The 24,328-nt window shown below is 36.7% G+C and overlaps 5 protein-coding genes across 8 annotated transcripts in view; 2 read left to right on the top strand and 3 right to left on the bottom strand.

The window, feature by feature from the left end:
* Positions 1-387, top strand: part of LOC118743190 (endonuclease G, mitochondrial) — a 1,438-nt gene extending 1,051 nt beyond the window's left edge. Inside the window, exon 3 of the mRNA XM_036475734.1 lies at positions 26-387. Coding sequence (XP_036331627.1) covers positions 26-229 — 204 coding nt within the window. The 3' untranslated portion in view covers positions 230-387. The remainder of the gene's footprint in view (positions 1-25) is intronic.
* A 131-nt stretch (positions 388-518) lies between these two features.
* Positions 519-2,969, bottom strand: LOC118743188 (T-complex protein 1 subunit epsilon). Its single transcript, XM_036475733.1, has 4 exons — positions 2,699-2,969; positions 1,245-2,226; positions 1,032-1,186; positions 519-973 (listed from the first exon to the last, which is right to left on the bottom strand). The coding sequence occupies exons 1-4, from the start codon at positions 2,804-2,806 to the stop codon at positions 596-598; spliced, it is 1,623 nt and encodes a 540-aa protein (XP_036331626.1). The 5' UTR covers positions 2,807-2,969; the 3' UTR covers positions 519-595.
* A 7,592-nt stretch (positions 2,970-10,561) lies between these two features.
* LOC118743192 lies at positions 10,562-12,436 on the top strand. 2 transcript variants are annotated; one of them, XM_036475739.1, is made up of 2 exons: positions 10,562-10,808; positions 10,995-12,436. In XM_036475739.1, the coding sequence occupies exons 1-2, from the start codon at positions 10,746-10,748 to the stop codon at positions 11,808-11,810; spliced, it is 879 nt and encodes a 292-aa protein (XP_036331632.1). In that variant the 5' UTR covers positions 10,562-10,745; the 3' UTR covers positions 11,811-12,436. The 2 variants fall into 2 exon arrangements, with proteins under 2 accessions (XP_036331632.1, XP_036331633.1); XM_036475740.1 differs by having other exon boundaries at positions 10,567-10,808; positions 10,998-12,436.
* Positions 12,437-12,851: 415 nt separating this feature from the next.
* LOC118743191 (uncharacterized protein B0495.5) lies at positions 12,852-16,128 on the bottom strand. Of its 3 annotated transcripts, XM_036475736.1 has the most exons (6): positions 15,815-16,127; positions 15,589-15,753; positions 14,979-15,500; positions 13,771-14,925; positions 13,498-13,706; positions 12,852-13,430 (listed from the first exon to the last, which is right to left on the bottom strand). In XM_036475736.1, the coding sequence occupies exons 3-6, from the start codon at positions 15,461-15,463 to the stop codon at positions 12,967-12,969; spliced, it is 2,313 nt and encodes a 770-aa protein (XP_036331629.1). In that variant the 5' UTR covers positions 15,464-15,500; positions 15,589-15,753; positions 15,815-16,127; the 3' UTR covers positions 12,852-12,966. The 3 variants fall into 3 exon arrangements, with proteins under 3 accessions (XP_036331629.1, XP_036331628.1, XP_036331630.1); XM_036475735.1 differs by having other exon boundaries at positions 15,589-16,128; XM_036475737.1 differs by lacking the exon at positions 15,815-16,127 and having other exon boundaries at positions 14,979-15,495; positions 15,589-15,677.
* Positions 16,129-21,421: 5,293 nt separating this feature from the next.
* The window catches only part of LOC118743918 (protein Shroom), a 268,049-nt gene continuing 265,142 nt past the window's right edge, over positions 21,422-24,328 (bottom strand). Inside the window, 2 exon segments of the mRNA XM_036476679.1 lie at positions 21,422-23,438; positions 24,011-24,280. Of these exon segments, the coding sequence (XP_036332572.1) occupies positions 23,175-23,438; positions 24,011-24,280 (534 nt within the window). The 3' untranslated portion in view covers positions 21,422-23,174.

Below are 24,328 nucleotides of genomic sequence, written 5' to 3' on the forward strand. Positions count from 1 at the left end.
CAATACTGTGGCGGTACCGACACACTTTTACAAAATCATTGTGGGTGAAACGGCTGATCATCAGTTCGATATGGAAGCGTATGTAATGCCTAACAAAGTTATCAGTGATGACACGCCACTGCAGGTGTTCCAAGTGCCGCCAGAGACGGTAGAACGTGCGGCGGGACTGCTATTCTTCGATCAAATTAACCGAAAGCAACTAAAACGTATCAACGGCAAAAAAGTGTAGAGAAAATAGGCCCAGCAGGGAAAGTGCAATTACCGAGTTTAAAGTTCAAACCGATGGTACCCAAATTTATTCCCATTGTTAGCAAAATAAGCTCCAAATGTTCCTTTGTATATTTCAATTATGTATTTAATAATTAAATGAAACGTTAAGATTTAATTTGTTCATTATTTTAGTACTTTATTAATCAAGCAAACAAATTTTAATGAATAAGCAGTGAACGCACACTTCTAAAAGAATGAATTATAGTGATTATTTTTTATAAAAGTAGGACAGACATGCGGTCGATGACAAAAAGAAGAGATGAGGCGGTGATGCGTTACGGTTTACGATTTTATCTATTAATGCTGTTCGTATTTATTTTCACATTTACTGTGAGTCCCTGGAGCGCACATCATCAATCTTAAGTATCATCTTCACCAATTGTGTGGCCAATAGGATCTGTTGCTTCTTGGAATGCAGCGATTCGACAACATTGTGGTTTTTCATATCAGAGTCCCCGGAGAGCATGCAATCAACTCCCAAGCTGGGACATTTCTCAGCAACTTGGCGGGCCTTTAACTCCGACAAGGTTTCGATAGGGTGCAAACCGCTATTTTCGGCTAAGGCCAGAGGTATATTCTCCAAAGCCACTGAGAAGGCACGGAAAGCATATTGTTCCAAAGTTGACAATTGATCGGCTTCCTTAGCAACAGCCAGAGAGCAACTGATTTCAGCTGCACCACCACCATATACAATTCGGTTATCCTGCAAAAAATAAAAGTGTTATAGCAAATCTATAATTTGACGGTTGTTTGTTATTCACCTTTATAAGCGATCGTACCACGCATAAAGCATCGTGAATAGAACGTTTCGCTTCGGCTATAATCATGGCATTACCACCGCGTAGGAAAATAGTAACAGCCTTGGAATTCTTACACTCCTCAATGACTAACATTTTATCTTTGGAAGTACCAAATGCTGCAAAGAAATTTTGCGTTATTAGTTAGGCTAGTAATAAGCGAAAGTGCTTACTTACATAGTTCACGCACTAATCCAGCGCTGCCCAACTTGTCGGGAGTTAACTCCTCGAAGCGTGGCACAATTCTGCCACCAGTAGCAATAGCAATTAATTCAATCTCGGGTCCACCCACCCAACGTACAGCAGGCAGTTCGTTTTGGAGCAATAAATGATTAGCTTCGTCATCGAAACCCCACTGGCAAATGGCCAAGGTAGCACCAGCATCTTTAACTTGCTTGATCATCAAAGCGAATTTCTCCTGCTCATATTCGCGCAAAGCACGGTAGTCCTCGGCCGAAGTGACATCCAACTTATGCTTGGTCTTGGGCTTTGGTGGTTCGAATGGGCAAGTGAGAATAGCAAGCTTTACATCTTTCAGCACTTTAGGCATTTGTGCATGACTCATGGTCTTGTCGATCACCACACCTTTCACCAGCATTGAATCTTCCATGCGACCACCAACCTTAGTCTCAATTTTAATTAGTTCAAAGTTGACATCTTTCTTCTCAATATCGGCCACATTCAACACAGCATCGACGGCCATGGTTGCCATTTGCAAATGACATTTATTCACGATCTTGCTGCCAAGTGTGGTCATAGCAATTTTCACCAAGGGTTCCTTGTGCTTCGGGTCGATCGGGAAGGGCTCTGCAATAGCCTCCAATTGCTTTACAGCGCATTGAGCAGCCAATTCGAATCCGTCAGCAATACGAATGGGGTGAATACCACGATCGATGAGACTCTCAGCCTGCTCAAGCAAAGCGCCTGCCAAAACAACGACACCGGTTGTGCCATCACCGATTTCGTCATCCTGTGATTGTGACAGTTGCACCATTAGCTTGGCAATCTCGTGATCGACTTCCATTAACTTCAAAATGGTAGCACCATCATTTGTAACTGTAACATCGCCATCAGAGCTAACCATAATCTTATCCAAACCTTTGGGACCGAGCGAGGTTTTCAGGGTAGAGGCAATTTGACGTGCTGCCAAGATGTGGCTCTGTAATGTAAATATTTATAAGAACTGTCGCAGGTCATACGAAAATGTTGGTGACGAAATTAGTTTGGTATAGTTTCTTCATTAAAATTCCTTCGCCAGTGAGTCACAACAAAGAGCTGTGTCTTTAACCTCACTTGTGCATATAAACATGAACACCGAGTGACGTCATAAGGGCGCACCTGAGATGGTTTCATGTAATATAAAACGATTTAAAAACAAAACAATAGAACCTTAATATCGAAATTAACATTTTAAATTGACCTCAATATTTTAAAGTTAACTTATGCAAATATCTCTTATATTTTTGTTAAAAAAGATGATTTACAAACGCAGCTGTGTCCGTCTGTAAAAATCTGGCACGTACAATAGAGCACCACCCAAAAGATCAGATCATTTTTAAGAAAATATATTTAATGTACAAAATTAAGCTTATTTATAAATATTTTCTCATAGTGAAACCGTGATATCAAACCTTGATAGCATCGTTGCCCGTGATGCGCCTTTCGCGTTCCTGTTCTCGCAAAATTATAAAAGGACGACCATATTCGTCGAAGGCGAATGTACCCGGGAAGGCGGACATTTTCCGTTGACAGTTAAGGCTCTAGTTCTTTGGATTCAAGCGGATTTATTTTCGCACAAATTTCGGACGCTGTGAAACAAAAATCCAAAAAGTTAAAGAAGGCGAAAATCCTCACAAGACTTCACGAACCGGCCGAACAAACGTCAAAATTATCAACTGTCATACTTCGCATATTTTCAGTATGGCAACAACGAGTTCTAGCAGGGTTGTATTCGGATTGGTGTACCTAATGCCCCTTTCACACAGTCAAGTCTTTCTAAGAATGATAGAATACAAGCAAGGCGAATTTATACAAGGTGGTGTTACTTGCGAATTTAGATTTTCGCCGCGGTCCTTCCTACAGGTCTATTCTGCGCTGGTAACATAAATTTTGTAACCGGTAATTAAAGTGTCTGTCAATTTTTAAACCTTTTTCGCATTCTGTGCTCTCTTGTAACCGGTAAATTTGGTTACAATCTTATAAGCTGGTAACAAAATATTGCCCCGTGAAATATGCAATACAGGAATTTCCACAAATCTTCATAGCTGAATTGCTAAATATTTTTACTGCATTACCAACGTACCTAGAATTGCGGTGACAAGAAGTGGTAACATTTTTTGGTAATAAAATTTTCCGGTCACAAAATCTTCGGTAACGTGCAGAATAGACCTGTTAATGTCAAAATGGTGTGTTTGTTGTAATCGCCTTGTTTACAACGATATCATTGGTTCTGGTATTATACCGAATCAAAGAACGTGGATAACAAGAAGGGACAACTCGTTATAATTGTAGCGAAAGTGCGCAACAGGGGCGTGCCCTAGTGCGTTTTTTGATTGGATGAAAAGAGAAGGCATTCCCCTGTTGCGCACATTCGCCACAATTATAACGAGTTGTCCCTTCCAAAGAACGTGTCCCTTCTTGTTATCCACGTTCTTTGATACCGCTAACTCAAAGAATGATAGAATACAAAATTGCGCCAATCCAGCTGACAGCAACTGGGCGTGACGTCACATTATTATGAGAATGAGATTGTAAAGAATAATTTTGGAGAAGAAGATGAGCAAGCGAACAAATGGTGCGAAATAGTGATGTAAATGTCATGTCAGCTGACACGTTTTCCGTTTTTAAGTCCGTGGGTAACTGCGCTTTCTGCAAAACTTTTATAAATAACTAAACAAACACGGCACTTTTGCTAATTTCTGCTTAACAATTTCTTAATAGCAGTACTTGTGATAATTACCTGTAAGGAAACAAAGCTAATAATTGAACTGTTTGGCCTGAATCCGCCGCAAAGGGTGGCAACATACATCGTACTTGATGCAAACACATGTGAAAACAATAACAAAAACCAGCAAAACAAAAAACATCGAGAACAAGAAACACGAAAAAGCAAATACGAAAACAAAGAAGGAAAGGAAATCGTGAAAAGAATCTGGAATGCACTACCGGAAATCACTGGAATGCACTACCGAAAGTATAGGGAGATAACCCACGGGGAATGTGGAATCTGGAATGCACTACCGGAAGTATAGGGTGGGCATTTGGTCCCAAACCGGTATTGGTCCCATATAATATCCCACTCCATGTAACTGTAATTCTATTTCCAATTAATTAAAAGAAAAAAGGAAAACGGAAACGGAACGCGCCAGGTATTAAAATTATTAATTAAAAATTAAAAAACGTAACGTTTAAACGTTAAGAAACTTGCAAGGTAGGCAGTCGAGATTTGTAAACAAAATTGTGATTATATACTATTATTATTATATATTATATAGTTAAATTATATAGCTATAGTTGCTAGTTGCTTAAAAATGAGCCGTGAGCGAAAGTGTCGTGTACAAAATTGCATTAACGATAGCGAGAGGCGGTTTTTTTCGTTCGCCAAGGACGCAAGTGAGGTGGCCAAATGGAGGAAGAATCTCCGCATCAAGGATAATGATAATCTTTCGCCGCACAACTCCTTTGTGTGTGTGGATCATTTCGAGTTGTCCGACGTTGGTCGGATGTTTCTAAGACCAGGTGCTATCCCAACACTTAAATTGGGTGAGTATGTTATAATTGTTTATGGAAATATCATTGCTGGATAATCAAGTGTGTAAAAAGTAAAAAATATTTCTTCTTTCTTGTCTTTACTTGTTCTGTCTGGTATTAGTTTTCAGCTTTCAGCATCGCTTATTTAACATACATAACACACATCCATCATGTTTAAATTTGTGCAAAATTGTCCAAAATTAAATCCATTAAGTCTATGCAAGTACACATACACTGCCGGAACAAAGTATTTGGCACAGCAAATCTTTCACAATATATGCAACAATTTGTATTCTAATATTTTTCCGCCAATTTTGTGTAAAAATATGGTTCATTCTGTAACAAAAAACATAAAAATATAATTCCTAAACTTTGTTCAAAACTCGCGAAAATTCAACAAATTTTCATGCAAATTTTCAACTTTTTAATCAGATTTTTTACAATTTTTTGGGGCATGCAGATTTGTGGCTCAATCAATTTTATTGTAATAAAGTAAAAGTTTTAAGTAGCTAGGGATCACCGTTGATTTTTGGGATTTTTTTTCACGCAGTCTCTTCCATACAAACAATTCAAAAATACTTTATATGGAGACAATGCAAAACACCTTCAACACAAAAAAATCTCAAAAATCAGTGCGATTTTTGACTAACTCCAAACTTGCATTTTTTTTTACTAGAATTTAATGGGCTGCAAAACTGCGTACTCAAAAAATTCTAAAAAATCTGATTAATAATTTTAAAATTTGCATTAAAATTTGCTGAATTTTCGCGAATGAACCATATTTTTATACAAAATTGGCGGAAAAATATTAGAATACAAATTGTTGCATACATTGTGAAAAATTTGCTGTGCCAATACTTTGTTCCGGCAATGTATGTAGACCGTAGACCGTTCAATTTTAGTATTTTGCAGATTAAAATCTATTTTTATATAAAAAAATTATTCCACAAAAAAAAAATAAAAAATAAAAATAAAACAATAAATCCAAGTTCCAGTAAAATTTAAAAAATGCCTGCACTTGTTAACTTCAAGTTGATTTCGAGTTTTATCCCCGCAAACATATTCTGAGCGTTCAGAATATATGAGTCCGAAAGGAGTCCTAGGTAGGTAAGAAATATGAGTTTCAAAAACAAAAAACTTTTTACTCTTATATGAATCTTTTCGGAGTCTATATGAGCCAGCACTTTGTGCCAATGTAAAAACAATAAAGACTCGAAATTTATAATTTATATCTAAACTTGTTTATACAGATATGAAAAATAATTAGGAAGCAAAAAATTTACAAAATTTAGCTGCAGCAGCTGCTATTACATGAATGTTGCAGTATACATATATATTTATATATATTTTTATGAAAGATTAGGGAAAAAATTAAAATTGTTTGCGAAATTCACGAAAACAGACCCATTTGTATAGCGGCACATACATAAATAAGCGAAATGTTTATAGCTAAGAGCTAAGATGAAAACTGTGCACAAGAAAATTAACAAACACAACTTGAGTTGGAGTTTACTTACATAGGGTAATTTGGTCGGGCAACACATGAAGCACCTAACAAATTCTTTAAATTTGCGTGCGTCTATAATCTTTCAGAACTTTAGACTCAATCGTATCAAAACTGAAAATAAATAGCTGAAGTTTTGTATCTGCATAAAGAAAAAACAGTGTTGCCCTACAAAACCACTAAACTATGAAGCGGCCTTAAGCTCGCACTGAAAAACTGGTCAGAAGTTTAAACTTAGTTTAAATTTAAACTGAGTTTAACTAAACTTCGTTTAAACTGAGTTTAAACCAGCACTGAAAAACTGGCCCTAAGAGTCGAAGAATAAGGCCAATAAGACTCACAGATCATTCATGGGGCATATTCATAGTTAAAATAAAGTCGACACTAAGTTAGTTATAACGTTTTGACATAATTTTCAATGGAATATCTGTGAAAAAGCTGCAACTAACTTTCTTCTTATCTGGGGCTGAAAAACTTTAACTTTAAGAGTCGACTTTATTTCGTCTACGAATATACCCCAATAGTTTTGGAGTCAAAAAATGAAAATGCATTTCCCACGCATATGTACATACTCCATTAATTGATAACGTTTTTACATGCATACATATGTATATGGCTATATTCTTAAAGCATTAATGCAAAGCATCAGTCTCTTTTATTTCTAAAGTATGACTCATATCAATATCCAATATGCGCAACCATGACGAAATACCAATTTTTAATAAAGTTTCGCAAATTCTATACTTTTATCTCTTATGGTTGAGAAATAAAAGACACATGCATATAAATGCACATATGTATGTACAACTCACTGCAGCATACATATACTACGTTTATGCGTAGGCAAATTCACGAAACCATTTCATGAATTTGGCCTAAAATTGGCTGCATAAACACAATATCATGAATTCAACTATACACGAAAATTAACCATGAATTTGATCACCATTTCATGAAATCGTGAAGTGGAAGTCCGTACTAAGGTTATGAAGTTTTTAGATCAAAAGCATAACCATGACTTAAAACACTGTAATATTAAAGAAATTCAAATAGAAGAAATTCGAATGGACTAAAACCAATTTAAATATAACATGGACCATTTCCTGGTACTAACGCCATATGCAAATTAAAATAAATGCTAAAAAACCACGACCCTTCTGCATAAACGTAGTATTAATACATATGCACATAATTACACGCGTTTTTCCATATAATGCATATCAAACTTTTTCAATTGGAAATTTACCATGACAGCTGCTCCTGCATATTGCATATTTAGTTAGATGTGTTTTACATGGAAGATATTGGTTTATTCATGTAAAAATTATCCAGTAACAAACGCTTTTTATACTGACACATAAAGCGCTTTGATTTTACAGTTAATCACAGTGAACTGGGTCAAAGCGCTTTATGTGTCGGTATAAACAAGGTAACAATTGAGGTAATTCACTGTCAAAATTTATATACATATTTTATGATTAGGGTATGATGGCATTCCGCCGTATGCCTGCACCACGTCGATGAAAATGCGGATTTGCTGTGTGACGGGATGCGTGTCTGACGGCCAATCTGTTTTGCACGCGTTCCCTACAAGCCGAAATTACCAAAATAGTTGGGCCGAGGCGTGCAACGTGACACCATCAAACACTGGAAATTTATTTGTCTGTCAACGCCATTTTGAGCCTCACTTTGTAATGAATTCTAAGCTTTTAAAAGGGGCTTTTCCCTCACTAAATTTAGAGCCAGTAACAACATCTAGGAGTCGCTCACCCAGTATTGTTTCTGTACGTTCAAGAGCAAATTCAAATGAATGTTTAAAAGAATTTATCGAAATTAGGCATCCAAACATCTGCGGCGTAGACTTTGACTCCACAACCAGCGGCGAACGATTTGCTCAGGCTTCTGGTAAAAATCAGAGCAACGAGGCTAATTTAAATAAAAAAAATAATAGATTTAGAAGAAGAAATACAAAAACTTCAAGAATTCTACGCTCGGGCAATTGTACCTGATGCTACTGCTAGTAGCAACGCTATTAATTTTGCGAAAATGATCGTGAATAGTAACCAAGGTTCTTACAGTGAGGACGAAAAGGCCTTGGCGCTAAGTATTGATTATATATCTACAAAAACGTATTCTTTTATGCGTGACGATTTGGGTTTTGCTTTACCAGATCGAACATCTCTTTTGCAATGGCGCCCCGTTAGTCATGTCGATCCGGGGTTAGATGCAAATGTCCTTGAAAACTTGCGCCAACTTGTTCGAAATAAGTCCATAACCGAACGCCTCTGCGTTTTAATTTTCGACGCAATATGCATAAAACCAGATCTCAGGTACAACCAAACTATTGACACAATTGATGGGTTTGTAGATCATGGGAAAGACAAACGCAAGAATGTAATCGCAAATAGTGCTTATTTCTTCATTGTGAAAGGTCTACTTTCGGAATGGAAATATGTATTTTCGTACTATATTTCGAAGAACGGTTTACGCGAAGACTTGGAAAATATTTTACTTCAAAATATAGACGCATTAAAGAAAATCGGGTTGAATGTGAAAGCGGTCGTTTGTGACCAAGCTCCCAACCATATTGGTTTATTCAATCGTTTCAAAATTTGTGAAGGTCGAACATATTTTATTTATGATAACATAAAAATATTTTGCATGTATGACTATTGCCATTTAATAAAAAGAATTCGATATACTATAGTAAAAGATGATATTCAAACATCCGACGGCATTGCGAGCATTGCAGTAATCAGGAAATTGTTCGAGATAGATCAATTAAACAGTAATTTTAAAATTTGTCCGAAATTAACTATGACTCATTTATTAACAGCACCTTATCAATTCAGCGTTTCACTTGCAACTCAATTACTGAGCAATTCGGTAGCTGCTGGGATCGAAATGGCCTACAGCCAAAATTTACTAGGCATCGATGAGAACGTACAAGAATGCGCCAAGCCTACGCAGATGTTTGTGAAAAAGATGAACGACCTTTTTGATGAGCTAAACTGCGAAAATCCATTGATGTGTCCAATAAAACGGGGAGACACGGGGAAAATCTAAAGGCTAGATACACATTTGGAATTTTTGCGGTCAATGACGCTCAATGGCACCCGAATAAAATATAGTGAACGCTTAGGTATAACAATAAAGTCCATGCAAATGCTTTCGAAAGAGCTCTTTGCCCAGCACCAAAGTGTACAGCAAATTTTTCTAAGTAAATTTTGTCAAGACGACTTAGAAAACTATTTTATTAGAGAAAGAGCTAGCCGAGAGACAAGTACCAATGTTACAGCTCACGAAATCCGATATATAGCTGCTAAATCAATTTCAATTAATATTTTGCGTGAAAGATTGGTTAATAAAGGGGTAGATTGCGATGAAGACGATATAAATGTAGTAAATAATTTAAACCCCGCAGATCGTTATTTTGAAGAACGGGAAACGTTAAATGAGAAACTCGTCATTGAAGAATTAGAAATTCCAGTCGAGAAAAATGCTGACGTTCAGGTGCAGCGGTATTTGACTGGTTATGCGATTGACCAGCTTAAATGCGAAAAGTGCGCCAGCATCTTGATGAAGGCACATGGTGATTTATTACTAGACTCAGAAGCCCTGATAAAAGCCGCAAAAATCTTTAGGGACGACTGCAGTTTGAAAAGTGTCAATCCTCAAGACTCCGTTTTCGAGGTGTGCCGACATCAGATGGTGTGGTACCGTCAACTCTTCGCAAAATACGCTCATTTAACGGATCTCAGATCTCGAATGTTGTCAGCTATCATAGAAAAAACCGATCAAGTTTTTCCACTGTGGTTCCTGGAAGCTGGCGACTGTTTAAACCATCGCTTAGAACTTGTAGAAATTTTGATAACCAATCTTTTATTTAAAAACGCAAATTCGGCGTTGACGGAGGAAGTTGAAAGTCAGAGGGCGGGATAACATTTTGTTCGATCTTCATTGTCGGTGCGAAATAGTGATGTAAATGTCATGTCAGCTGACACGTTTTCCATTTTTAAGTCCGTGGGTAACTGCGCTCTCTGCAAAACTTTTATAAATAACTAAACAAACACGGCACTTTTGCTAATTTTTGCTTAACAATTTCTTAATAGCAGTACTTGTGATAATTACCTGTAAGGAAACAAAGCTAATAATTGAACTGTTTGGTTTGAAATCCGCCGCAAAGGGTGGCAACATACATCGCACTCGATGGAAACACATGTGAAAACAATAACAAAAACCAGCAAAACAAAAAACATCGAGAACAAGAAACACGAAAAAGCAGTAACGAAAACAAAGAAGGAAAGGAAATCGTGAAAAATTTCGGGAAATTCCGTTCTCCTCGTATTCGCCGTTTTCCTCGTCATTTCACTTTGTTTTTGTTTATTTTCTTGTCGACACGCTATTCAAATCGACCCGACTCAATGATGGCGGAGTTCCATCGACTGCCTGACCAAAAATACACCGAAGCTGAGTATCTTTTCCAGGTAGGTGAAGCAGCAGTATTTTGGCCTCCAACGTCAAAAAATTTTCTAGTCACATTTGTAACACAATTTCTACCTTGTGTATCTACTTTTCAACCATTTTCTTTTCACGCCCTTACCGATTACGCCGGAATTGATGTTTTTTGGTGCTTGGTGCTGCCTCTGTTACTGCTTTTGGCATGCGATCAGCAGACAATCGAAATGGCCAAATCGGATGAAGAATACGACGTGGAACTTTGCTCTACGCCACCACCGCAAACGGGTGAAATGTTTGACCTGGAGTTGGTGCCGCAAGAGCCTAGTATTTTTTCGTGGAAGGTTGTGAAACGACGCCAACGGCCGCATCGCCGTTACACTGTATCGCACGGCGCACCACCGGCGCCGCCGTCCACGCCCACATCACTGACGGCCAATAATACGCCTGCGCCCTCACCCACCGCCTCTAGCAATCTCAACGTCAATGGCAGCGCCGACGATGAGCCACTGAACAGTCTCCTCTACATTCTCGATTACGCACCCAAGTACAAAAAGAAACTCAAGGAGCAGCAACGCACCGATGCTGAGCTGGCAGAGCTCTTCAATGTCGTTACGATAACTAGTAGCGGAGTGGGTGGTAGTGGCGGCGTCAACGGTTATGCGAGCAATTGCGGCACTCTGAATGATGGAGCATCAACAAAGTTGCCGCCTGAACGTGGCATCAGCGCAAATTCCCGTGTGATACGAAAACACGATGCCGACACTAAAATTTTCAAAATCCATCGGAACCCGAAAGAATTTTTTCGGGAACCGGTCGATGAAGAGGACTCCGTGTCCGCTCCTGAATATGATGATGCAGAGGAAAAGAAGGCCCGATTTCCACGATTGAGGCACTACAAATATTCCTCAATTCGCAATCGTCTATTAAGAACTAAGCGTCAAAGGCGCTTCGAACGCTTTGAGCATCAAGAGCGCATGGACGCTATGGTGGACAATTTCGATGCCGCCATGAAAATGAATGATACCTAAATAATAAGCAACACTTGTGGCCGAACCATGCAAACTGGCACTGATTTAAGGAAGATTACGACAAAAAATTAGAATATGGACGAAACGACTACGACGACGATGCAGACGTCGGCCTTCCAAATGGGTCTCAATGTGATGAATATGAATTTCTTCTGCTAAATTATAATTACATAATTAATGAACTAAAAATTAATTTGTTCATTGAACTTTTTGCGTACATTTAACTTTAAACGTTACAAATAGATTCTTTCTCCTTTTTGTATCTTCTTTTAACAAAAGAAAAAGAAGCAAAACTTAGTATAAAATTATACAAAAACTGAATATAATTGTATTGTAAACTATTGTAAAAGAGGCGCCCAAGTGCGTCCGTGTGAGCAGTCATGCGTGTTGTACACTTGCCGCCTGCTAATTGCCGCAAGCCGGGTTTTGCATGTGCTTGTGGTATGATGACGGTTCCGTGACGCAGACGCACTGGCGCACTAGGCATTAGCGGCTATTTGCGTCGCAATACTCTATGTGTGAAATGTTTGTTTACTTCTCTCTTATCATTTTGCGTTGTAAATGTGTGAGTAGCGAACACGAGGAGCGCTGTGTTCCGTCAAACAAATAAATAAATACACAAAAATTAAAAAAAAACAAGTTTTAATAAAATGAAATGAAAACAACAGTAAGTAGCCATCAAGTTCTACATATTTGCAGAAGATATAGAAAAGAAAAGCGCAATTACAGCAACTGTGCGTCCCTTTTTTGTGCTTTGCGATTCACCACTGCCGAACAACCTCGGTTGTTGAAATGAATACGCTTCGCTTTGCTCATAAATAACTAGAAAAAAAAACATTGAATTGTATTTCTACTTTATACAAATGTATTATTCCCCTGATAATTTACCAAACAAAATAAGTCAGAGACTTGCTAATATTACAATCATACATACATCGCCAGGTGTATAAACAAGTATACAAACAAATATTTATATGTACATATGTGCATGCATATGTACACACTGTTTATGCTAATAAGTAGATAATCTAAAAGCTATGAGTAATGTCTACTAAAACAACTACATATGTGTATAGCAGAGAGCATAAAGGCGTATTTTTTTAAGTACACTCGCTTCATCTGCTAAAGCACTATTTTCAATTATGAAATAACGTATTTAGTTTTCGCTTTTGAAGAAGTTTTCTTTTAGATTCTGCTCAAGTCGTTCAGGATCGGTAACCGGCAGTCGGCAAACGCGGTCATGACATATGTAAACCGTAGTTTTACCATCGACCATTTTGAATTTCTGCTGAACGCGTTGATTATAAGTTTCGTCGGGATATTGTGGGTCAACATGCAATATAATCATGCCTGGTATGAAGAATTTTTGACACACCTCGACGAAGCGACGTGTAGTACTCGAGTCAGGGCCCACAACGGCGACTAAATCAAGACCATGTTCATGTAAAAGGAGCGCTGACATCATCGCCGGCAAGGTGTATCCAAAAGGATTAACATCAGCAAAGAATTCGAGTAGTTTATTGGACCGCTGACGATAGTTTTCATCATCTAAATAATGTGAGAGTAGTATGAGATTGCGTGCTGCAATGCTATTGCCACATGGTTCTGCGCCATCGTGATCTGAAAAAACAGCAAAAGCAGGAATAAAAACAATTTCGACTGGAATAATATTTGTATGTTTTCCAACCTTCCTTAAGGCGTACAATTACATTCGGTGAATTGGCCTCAGAGTAGAAGTAAGCGCCATGGGTATCATCCCAAAAGCGCTCATCCTGTATCTCTTGCAGCTCTCTAGCCCATTTCAGTACAGCACCATCCAATGAAGATTTATAGTAGTCCAACAAGCCGCTTATGAGAAAAGCGTAATCGTCTAGAAAGCCATAGATGCGTTGCGCCCTGCAATAGTTTATTTAAATTGGTAAAAGCTGAACCTTTGAAATTCGAACGCCACTTTACTTACGATACGCTCTCCAATGTTGTATCGTCTGTGCCAAGTCCATAGCAAGAGCGCAGCAGCACTTTCTTTTCCGGGTCGTACAAATGTTTGTGCATAAATTTATACAACTCATCGGCAGCTTTCATGTATTCATCACGCTTATGTCCACCACAATTCGCTAATTTGGACAAACCAGACAGCACTAATCCATTCCATGCACAAATGATTTTAGTATCCAAATGTGGCCGGGGTCGCTGATCGCGTATTTTATGCAACACTTCATTGGTGATAACCAGTAAACGGTCAAGTTGTTCCTCTGTTATGTCAAACTTATCACATGTTTCGCCGGTGGAACCACGCACGATGTGTATATTTTTTGCTGTGAGATGACCATGTGGATCACTGTTAGGCTCTACATTACCTGTTTGCCGCAGATCGTAGTGGAAGGCGTAAATTTCAAATATACGTTCCAAATCAATCTTTAATTCGGCATATAGCGCCGCATTTGCTTGCACCGCCTCTTTCACCTCCGTCGTAGTCCATGCGTAGAAAGCACCTTCTACCTTAGCACTGGCATCAGCGGTAGGCAAAGAATCTGCATCTTCGCCCGCAAAGAAACCACCTTCTGGATGGCGCAAATCCTTCATCAAGTAGCGAAAGATGCCATCAGCGTATTGCAAGTATATTTTGGTATTCGTCAATTTATATGCGTTTGCATATGCCGTCAGTAGTTGACCTTGATCGTAGAGCATTTTTTCAAAGTGAGGTACATGCCATACACGATCCACAGAGTAGCGCGCAAAACCACCGAAAACATGGTCATGGATTCCACCGTGACCGATATGCTGCAACGTTTGCAGTGCCATATCCAATACATCAGCATCTTTGGTGACAATATAAGCGTGGAAGAGGAAGTTTAAGCGTGAAACCTCGGGAAACTTTGGCTGCGTGCCAAATCCGCCGTGGTTCTGATCATACCGCCGCTTGAATATGCGTACCGACTCTTGCAATTTGGCATCCGCGCTGCCAGGTTCAAACACAGCCGTTGTAGATTTCTCACTTAACGATTTTTGTATCGCTGTAATAACATGTCTGCCCGTCACCTTTAACTCCTCTTGATTTGATTGCCACTTGGAGGCAATAGTTTTTAGCACTGTAGTGAAGGAAGGCATGCCCCAACTAAAAGTGTTAAAATGTTAGCTTTTATTACTTTTCCATACGCTTGCACTCACCGATCATGGGGCGGGAAGTAGGTGCCCGCCGTAATTGGTGCCAGATCTGGTGTTAGCCACACCGACATGGGCCAGCCGCCACTACCGTTCAACATAAGCACAAATTGCATATAAATTTTATCGATATCTGGACGCTCTTCGCGATCTACTTTTATATTAATGAAATGTTGGTTCATTATCTCAGCAACAGCCTTGTTTTCGAATGACTCATGTTCCATAACATGGCACCAGTGACACGTTGAGTAGCCCACGGAGAGGAAAATCAGTTTGTTTTCTTGCCGCGCACGTTCGATAGCTTCTTCACCCCATGGATACCAATCAACCGGGTTGTGCGCATGTTGCAGCAAATATGGCGACTTTTCATGTATCAAACGATTATTGTGTTTAGTTGTGTCCGCCGCTGCGCCAGCTGTGCCACTTTCTGGTTTTCCTTCAGCATTTGCTGATGCTTTTGAAGTGCTTTGGGAAGCCTCGCTATCTGACATTTTTCGCACTGAAACACGCTTAGTGTCGCAATCTAAACTATTGTATTTAATAGGGATTTTAAATATGTTGCGTTTAATGACATTTTCCTGACATTGACATTAACTCGCATGTTACTACTACTTACTTATCGCATCCAAATCCAAGAATACTGCTTTTCGCCGATACTACACAACTTGTTCGCCTTGATACCGTTGATGTGGTTGTTGCGCCAGTTGTAGATAAAAGTTGCTCACCTGCTGTTGGTGCAGACGTACGAGTGATCGTTTTGCCTATAACTTTACTTATCCATCTTAGATGAAGAATGTTATTCAACATAGCAGCAACAGATTACAAAACAATGCTGAGCTTACAAATAATTCTCGGGACCACGTCGTAATCACGCCTAGCACAAGTAGGAATGAATGATGTGTTCTACGTCCAATGCCTTTTGCGTAGCTGCTTTGCAAATTTTAGGTAAATGTTGCTGTTGGTGCACAACCACCACACATTCTCAATGAAAAGAAGATAGGAAATGAATGGCGTAAAGAATGATAGTGGACAGTGACATAAAACTTGTTGTTGGTATTTTTTGGCGCCTTTGTTGTTATCAACTAGTTTATTTTGCATTTTGTTGACGTCTGCCATTTGCGCGTTGCATTATTAAATTAACTTAATTTTGGGAAAAATGTGAATGAAAACATCAGAATAAATAGCAGTCGTAAAGAAACGCCGTAATATTCCAAAATAAAGAGGGTACATATGTATTTGTTTTTGAGCTCCGTTTTAAGTAAGTATGTAAATAAGAAAAGCAACTGCACGTTTTCCTGCTGTGTTTACAAAACACTAGCTTTGTTTCTTTACAGATAATAGTTGCGTTCGACAAGCAGAAAATTTGTAATAGTTTTTGCAAATTTTTACTGGATGGCGTTCGATAACGACAAAAAAATATCCAACACAAAAAAAATGAGAGAGCACTAGTTTTTACCATGATAAAAATATATATATATATATATATATATATATGTATATATATATATATATATATATATATATATGTTTTTATCATGGTTTTTACTTCCTGGCGAACATTGAACGTTCACTTTCCTTTTTTCTTCCATGGAGCCAACAGGAATTTCAGTTTGTTTGCAAATAAAACATAAACAAAGTCAGCTGGTGTGTCTTCTTCTTCCGGTTTTTGCAAGTGATAGCTAATTTTCTGTTCGTTTACTTTTTTGCTTTTTCTTCTCTTTGGGAGAGAATTTTCGCTTACGCTCTTGATTTTGATTGTTGGCTGGTGTTGGCTAATTTTGTTATCGAACGCAACTAATTGTCACCACGATGCACAGTGTTTCGACTATATGGAGTCAGGTGGAAAAATGTCATGGTGACAGTTGATAAAAAAACAGCTAGGCTTAGAGAAGGAAAGGTAAAAGGCATAAATACAGAATTTCAGAACTGTAATCGATTCTTTAAATGTTTAAGGTATTTATCATTTATTTGGTATTTTCCTATTTTTCTTATAAAAAATTGACTCGGAAATGTATGTAGCTGTTAAGGGTTATTAGTAAAAAAAAAAGTGTGATTGCCGGTTCGTCAGGTCTTGAAATTGGACGCATGTTTTAGAGAATTTTATGAACTTTTCGAATATATAATTGGATCTTTTCGCGCGATTTTGCAAATATATGTCATTTTTGATTTTCTTAATATTCATTTTCAGCTTATTTTTGCGTAATTTCGCGAAAAGAGTTTTTCGTACAATGGAAAAATCACACCAAACATTGGGAGAAAAGAGAATTTTTAGACCTACATATGTAATTTTTAAGTAAAACCGTTGTTTTCTGAGAGTGGAAAGCGAGAAACAAAAGTTTACCGAAAATACATCACATTTAAAGTCATTAAGTCACATTTTTTGCGAGTTGTAGACGTTATAGTGATCCAATCTTCCCCGTATTTTATATTTAGGGGTTTCTAATAAAAGAGAGAGTACAAACTATATTTCATCTAAATCGGATGAAATTTAATGTTTCCGCCCACAAGAGTAGAGGGCGTGTCAATTATCCTATCTTTATCAAATTTCATAATTCCCTATTCCTAAGTAAAACTAGAGCATATGTCAAGTTTCAGCGAAATCGGCGCAGGTCTATCCAGAGATAAGTTATTTTATAAAAATGCCATATATTCACACACACAATTCAAAATTCAAAAAATAAAAACTTTTACTATTGTTAAGTGTCTAATATCTCTAATCTTTGTCTGAGCCATGTCTACTCCTTACCACTTACTTAATGAATTCTGACTACTTATATTAGTAAGGACAAGACGTGGATTAGACAAGGATTAGAGACATATGACCCTTAACAGTTGTAAGTGTTTTTTTTTTTTAATTTTGAGCTCTGGCGTTATTGCAGAGGACCATCGATATATGTGGCATTAATTTAGATTTTTTTCTTATCTAGGAAATACAATTATTATTGATTTGGTGTGTCATTCAGAAGATTTCATCAATGAATAGCCGTAGCGAAAAGGTACGAAAAACGATGTAAATATATATACTTTTAATACATTTTACAACCTTTAATAATTAACATGCATTAATAATAGTGTGGTAATAGCAAACAAACTATTTTGTGTTATAGCTTTTAAAACCTACATAGGCTAATTCACATCGAGCCAAGATTTAAGGACATATACATATGGGCATTCCCATGGTGGCGCACGTGACAGTCGTACGATTTCAATGTGATACAAAAAAGGAATACCATTTGTTTTCTTTAACTTTTTTGGGCCATTGTATAGCACATAATTAGCTCTATATTTAACCGAAAAATGAAATCAATCGAACTGCTTGGTCCTGAAATATAAACATTTAAAGAGAGGGTCGTTACGTGACAAAAAATGGAAGTTGATTTTTTCTTTTCTTACAAAATCGCAAAACTCTGCGAATTGTGGATGGCTATTTTTATGAAACTTATTTTAATATGATTTGGAACAATTCTAGTTGTTTTTAGAGTTTTTTGAATTAATGCAAATTGTTTCAATTCTCTTTTATAACCCCCAAGTGTGAAACGTGACGTGACGTGGCGTCACGTGACATAAATTTCCATCGTTATATTTTTGTTAATATTGCTTTTAAATGAATTTTTAACGCAAATAAAACATGTATTTTATGTAGAATATACTTTATATTTTGACTTCAGCGCCAATTCAGGGTCAATTTATTGGAAATCTATGATTTATTAGGTTTCAACCACATACGCCAAATTCGAACCAAATCGGACCATAAATACGGTTTTTCGAAATATCTCGACAAATCGGCCCGTAAATACGTTAGATATAAAACTTTTATTTTTTTGTCGTGGTGGACCTTCCGCTGGAAACACCCATATATAAATAAATATATATATCCATGGAAAGATACTCAGTTGAACAACGTGTAAAAGGGAATCGAAGATAGATACGGATTTAAAAAAACCCACTGCAAGAAAAAAATTTGCATTCACAGCGGGTCACTGTTTGATGTGATGTTTGGGCAATTGGAGTCGGCGGGCCGTACTTCGGTGGAAATTAGTCCGCTAACACCAGAGATCTTCCCTTAAACTCGTAAAAGCCTCGTAAACCTCTTAAAGCTCGTAAATTTACGAGCCTCGTAAAAAAACTGCCAAAATTTGTATGGAACTCTATTTATTAGCCCCTCGTAAATTTATGAGGCAAATTTGATGCGCAAGCGACCTCGTAAACTTCAGTGTTGCCGAGTGGCTGAAATTTTTATACTAAAATGTATGATAAAATAATGAAAATAAGTGAAAAAATTAATACGCGAATAAAATGAATGAATTTCATCAACTAACTGTATTGACTTAGGTATTCTGCTAATTTTCGGCATTTTTAATTGTATTTTAGCAAAGAGTGATAGAGACAAATCAAAAATTGCTTCACAAAATCCTGGTTGATCTGTTATGGAACGTTATCGTGACATGCTGATAAACTTTTTATGGACTGAATGATGATGGATGACATGAACTTGGACAATATGTGGTTTCAACATCACGGTACCACTTGCAAAAATGGGCACGAAAGAGTCTTCGGATATGCGAACATCTGCGGTCTTATTGAATCACCCTATATTATAAGCACAACTCACCATGCATTCTTCAATAAAAGCAACAACGAATTCAGAAGGTGCAATCGCAATAGTTATTGGTATCAATTGAAAGGTGATTGAAGAAAACATAATTTTTAATATTTTTTTCACCTATAAAATAAAAGAGTTGCCAGCTGTTCAAAAATTAATTTTAAAATATCAAAAACAATTTAAAAACTTTACACATAAGATTAAATAAAAAAATCCATCTCATGCTGAAACAATAAAATTCTTCCTTATTCAGATTAATTACACTGTGCAAGTTGAAAATTTAGGCAACGGTTCTGATAGTTGATGAAGGCTCCAGGTTTCGAGATAACGGTACTTTGAAATTTGCTTAAAATTTAAGTTTTTGTAAATGAATCTCTCAGTTTTAAGATAATTTTAGTAAAATTTTGCACGTCACTGTTTTTTAATATAATTTTAACTATTTCTATAACATATATAGTTATTTAGAAAAAAAAAGTTAAAATTTTCAATTACCATTACCTCGGAAATTTGATCCAATCCGGCAAAACGGGGACCTCATTGAAGGCCATTTAAGTACGATCAACTATCAAAACATCTGTTGTATATAAAAAACAAGAGAGATTTGATAAATATCGCAGATGTCGAAGGCTGGTCTTTATAAATGGAGATACCAAAGACTAAATCTTACACCTTTCATTCATTGTCATTTTTAGAAAAACGCTCCCTGCTTTTTTTGTTTTTCTTCAAAATTTCTTTTAGCTTCGATGAAAATCTACTGATAAAAAGTTTTATCTCATTGGTGACTCTTCGGTGATCTCAGAAAAATCGTATTTTAAGGTCAAAACTTTACACAGCATGCTATTTTTGTAATTTTTTAATTCTTCAGCCATTATTCCAAAAAAAAACTCGGTATTAAGTAGGAATAATCTAAAAAAAATTATAAAAAAATAGTTGTACAGAATTGTGTGGAAAAAACTATTATATTTAGAACCTATAGGGCCACATCTATAATATATACATATAAATTTTAGACTGGGAAAAGGTGGGGACGTACTACTTTCACACTAATAAATGCTAATAGTTGCAAAAAAAGTTTTAAATTTAAGATTTCGACATATCTTCTTAACTAATAAATAGTGATAAATACAAGATAACATAGAAAACATATGGTACTTACCATGAACGAAAGACATAAGATCACGCGGGAAGGAAAGAAAGAAAAAAGTTATTTTCAAGCTGCCGAAATCTCGACGCCATCTTTGTTGTAAGAAGTAAACAACGAAGAGAACGGAGAAAACCGCGAAATTGTTGAACGCATGAAAAATCATTTTTATTATGAAAATTCTTCTATAAATCATGTCGTTGTGTTAAATTATTCTTTATCTTATGTGTACACACGTTGTCACAGGCGAAAATGAAGAAAATTGCAGTAAAAAGCCACCACCAAATTGTAAACAACGAAGAAATGTAAACAAACGGCTAATGTCAAAATCGTTAAACTTTTTTCCTAAATGCGATTCTAACGGGCTACTCTCCTGCCCGCGTGATCTTGTCTTTTTGGTTCATGGGTACTTACCTTTGGCTTGCAGAGCCATCACAAATATGAAAGTAAACATACCTCTATCAAACAACGGCATGCAAAATAGCAATAAGTCCAGATCATGAAATTAAACAATACGCGTGAGCATTTTTCTAACAAGAACAATTAATTACTTATCCTTGAACAATAATCATGCAAAAATTTTATGTAATTCATAATGGGGGGGAATATTGGTAGTCATTTTCAATAATTCTCTGATACAAAAATTCAATGTCGACTTTTGTCCAGCTAGCTTGTTCTATTCGAATCACTGTGCAACTGTAGGAATAATTTTTAAAATCGTTTATTTATTTTCAAATATTTATCATTACAAATATAAGCATGAAATTAAAAACACTTTATTCGCAAGAAAATTACTTCACAAGCCCATTAAAAATGCATCTGCATATATCGCACACAATCTTCAAAATTACACGTTCGTGAGAAAATGCGAAAAACTATCTTCCTAGCACATGCCAATCATATGGGCAAGGGAGACTTTACTTTAGGTTTTTTCAACAAATTATAACAAAAATATGCTCCAGCTTTTGCTGAAAGATAAACAAAATCACCTGTGTACATTTTTAGTGCATAATTTCAAAAGTGTAAAATTTTGAGTTGTGTCACTTTTTGAAGATCGTGTGCGATATGTAAGTAAGTACATACATCATTTTTTGTCACAGTAATTGGCAAATGCACAGGAAAATACAAATTTTATTGCAAATATACATAATTTTATTTTCTTTTGTGTTAATCGCTAACATTTACATACATTTCTTAAAAATATATATTCATTGCATTTTTCTTTTACGGTTTGAGTTTTCTTAAAATGTATTTATTTATAGTACAGCTACTACTTCAATGCTAGTACATATTTTGTTTTACTAGTATATTGAAGCATAACCTAAAAATAAGTTGCAACAATTCTTAAGTCACTTGAGAGAAATTTGTGAATTCTTCTTCTTCTTATTGATCTTCACTTGAATGCATACGCATGCCATATATTCTTGCCATCTACATATTTGAGGACAGTAAAGTCCACTAAAAGGGGTTTTTATGTAGGTAATTAATGTGCGCGCCGCGCATGCGCTTTGCAGTTTTTACTTAAAAATTGTATTATGATATGGACTAACAGACATAAAATATATATTTTAAAATCACATATTATACAAACAAGAGTAAGTTTTTATTATTAAATATGTATGTATTATAAATTACATTAATTTTTAAATAGTTACTGCATTAAGATGTGCTTTCCTGAATGCTTTTCTAACTAAAATTGCTTGTATTGAGTTTGAGCTCTTTTTATTATTTTTATTTATTTTAATTTTTATTTTTATTTGAATTGCTTTATAATGCCACAGTTAATTTATAGTCGCTAGCTACCTATTAAATTTACATATATTTACGTTATACATATCCGTATACATTTTAAAATATTTAAAGCTTAGCACCCTGTTTGCAGTGTACTAAATTTTGCAAAATTTACAGATTCTATAAAAGAAATCCAAACTAGGAAACCCCAACAACTAAGTTTGGTGCAACTTTTTTGTTTTTTATTTTAACTCGCCGATGGCCAAAAAAAAAGTCAATGAAAGCTTGCCCGCTTTTTCCGTCGATTCTCACACTAAGCTTTCAACTCGTTGCTGTTGAAGGCATGGAAAATCACTCCGCTTGGTTAGCCGCCGCCGTAATAACCTACTTGCATACATACTATAATATCTACATTAATCCAGTTATGTATGTGAGTGCAGATCTAAAATCACTTCGTTACAAGCTGCAGTGGAATTCTGCCGATCGCAACGCTAGATTTTCGTCGCGAAAATTCTCTAATTTAAAAACAGTAGCGCCTAAAAGTATACAACAGGAAAAGTAACAGTTACAGTCTCTAAACAGCCAAAACTGACAGCATGAGGGGCATGCAACTAGATGTTGCATGTTGTTAGGCGCGCCTGTTTTTCTTTTGGAGATTTTTGGCAATCAAAATTAGCTTTTGTGAATATTGTTATCTAGCTGCTGAGCTTCCCAATCGTTCGTTCGCTTAACAATCACTTTGAATGAGCGCCTCACTCAGCGCGTTGAGTTGTTCTTCGCCACACTTGATTTTGTCCGCAATATCACGTGTATCTGCTATCAATTTCGCTTTCATGTTGATAAAATAATCGAAATCGGCAAATTCATCCGTGCTGAGATTTTTCTCGACAATGCCAACAACACTGCTGCCGCGTCGATCGATGTCCTCTTTAAGGCGCTTCGCTTCGGCAAGTTGATCGAGCAGACGATCGCGTTTTAGTTCGAGTGATTTCTGGAAAAAAAGAATAAAAATCGGTTTAAATGTTTGTTGTTTGCAAACTTTATTGAGCTATGAAGGTGAAATATGAGATTTTCGAAAGCACTGTGCCTAGAAGTATGCAACCGGAGATGCTGAAACGAAAGAGCATATTGCCGACATCCTCAAATGAAGCTTACACATTTTATCAGGAGTGTAATTTTAATTTTTAAAATTCAATATTTTGACGAAAAACAACAAACTCAACGCCATTCGTAAGAAGGATGCTTGTAAAAAAAACCAATCTCGATGCTACATAACCTCAAATATATATTCGTTTTTGCAGAAACCTGAGCCGCTAGAGCAGTTACATATGTAAGTCACCGGATTTGGATTCAGAAAAATACAGGAACATCGATATATGTTTGTATGTATCATACTTTAAGATCCGACTGTAAATGTCGAAGATTTGAAATTTCGAAAATATATTGCAAAATTATTTCAGACTCAGATGTTGACGGCGAACTTCTTTTTCTGCCACAGCCTAATATACATACTTCTTTCTAATTCCATTTCATCCCATGAAAAATTCATTTCTTCTTTCTTACCTTCTCAGCGCCACTCTCAGCCGGCACAGCACTCAGACTATTCTCTATGCGTGCCAATCGTTCGGAGAGGGAAAGCAGTAAGCTCGTAATTTGACCCACATCATCGATGTAGGTGCGGCACTTGGTTGCTTCTATTGGACGCACTTTGTCCGTCAGCTTGCTGACCAGACTGTTACCCAACTCATCGTTGAGTTCAGCTTCCTCTTTGAGCGTCGTTTGCTCCTTGTTAAGTACGCGTATCTTACGATTAAGTTGCTTGATAAGTTCATCCTAAAAAGAGAGAAAATCGTTATAGCATTCCAACCAAACTGCAACAAC

This window comes from Rhagoletis pomonella, unplaced genomic scaffold (assembly GCF_013731165.1).
Source record: "Rhagoletis pomonella isolate Grant_MI unplaced genomic scaffold, Rhpom_1.0 Rhpom_scaffold_00007, whole genome shotgun sequence".
Classification (NCBI taxonomy): Eukaryota; Metazoa; Arthropoda; class Insecta; order Diptera; family Tephritidae; genus Rhagoletis; species Rhagoletis pomonella.

Bases quoted from the DNA above. Each gene is read 5' to 3' on its own strand.
- LOC118743188 (XM_036475733.1), bottom strand. From the start codon at position 2,806: ATGTCCGCCTTCCCGGGTACATTCGCCTTCGACGAATATGGTCGTCCT. The intron at 2,227-2,698 runs GTTTGATATCAC...TTTACATTACAG, and splicing joins CGGGCAACGATGCTATCAAG to AGCCACATCTTGGCAGCACG. The intron at 974-1,031 runs GTGAATAACAAA...TATTTTTTGCAG, and splicing joins TGGTACGATCGCTTATAAAG to GATAACCGAATTGTATATGG.
- LOC118743191 (XM_036475735.1), bottom strand. From the start codon at position 15,779: ATGTTGAATAACATTCTTCATCTAAGATGGATAAGTAAAGTTATAGGC. The intron at 13,707-13,770 runs GTAAGTAAAGTG...AAACTATTGCAG, and splicing joins ACAACATTGGAGAGCGTATC to GGCGCAACGCATCTATGGCT. The intron at 13,431-13,497 runs GTTGGAAAACAT...CTGTTTTTTCAG, and splicing joins AATTGTACGCCTTAAGGAAG to ATCACGATGGCGCAGAACCA.
- LOC118743192 (XM_036475739.1), top strand. From the start codon at position 10,746: ATGATGGCGGAGTTCCATCGACTGCCTGACCAAAAATACACCGAAGCT. The intron at 10,809-10,994 runs GTAGGTGAAGCA...GCATGCGATCAG, and splicing joins AAGCTGAGTATCTTTTCCAG to CAGACAATCGAAATGGCCAA.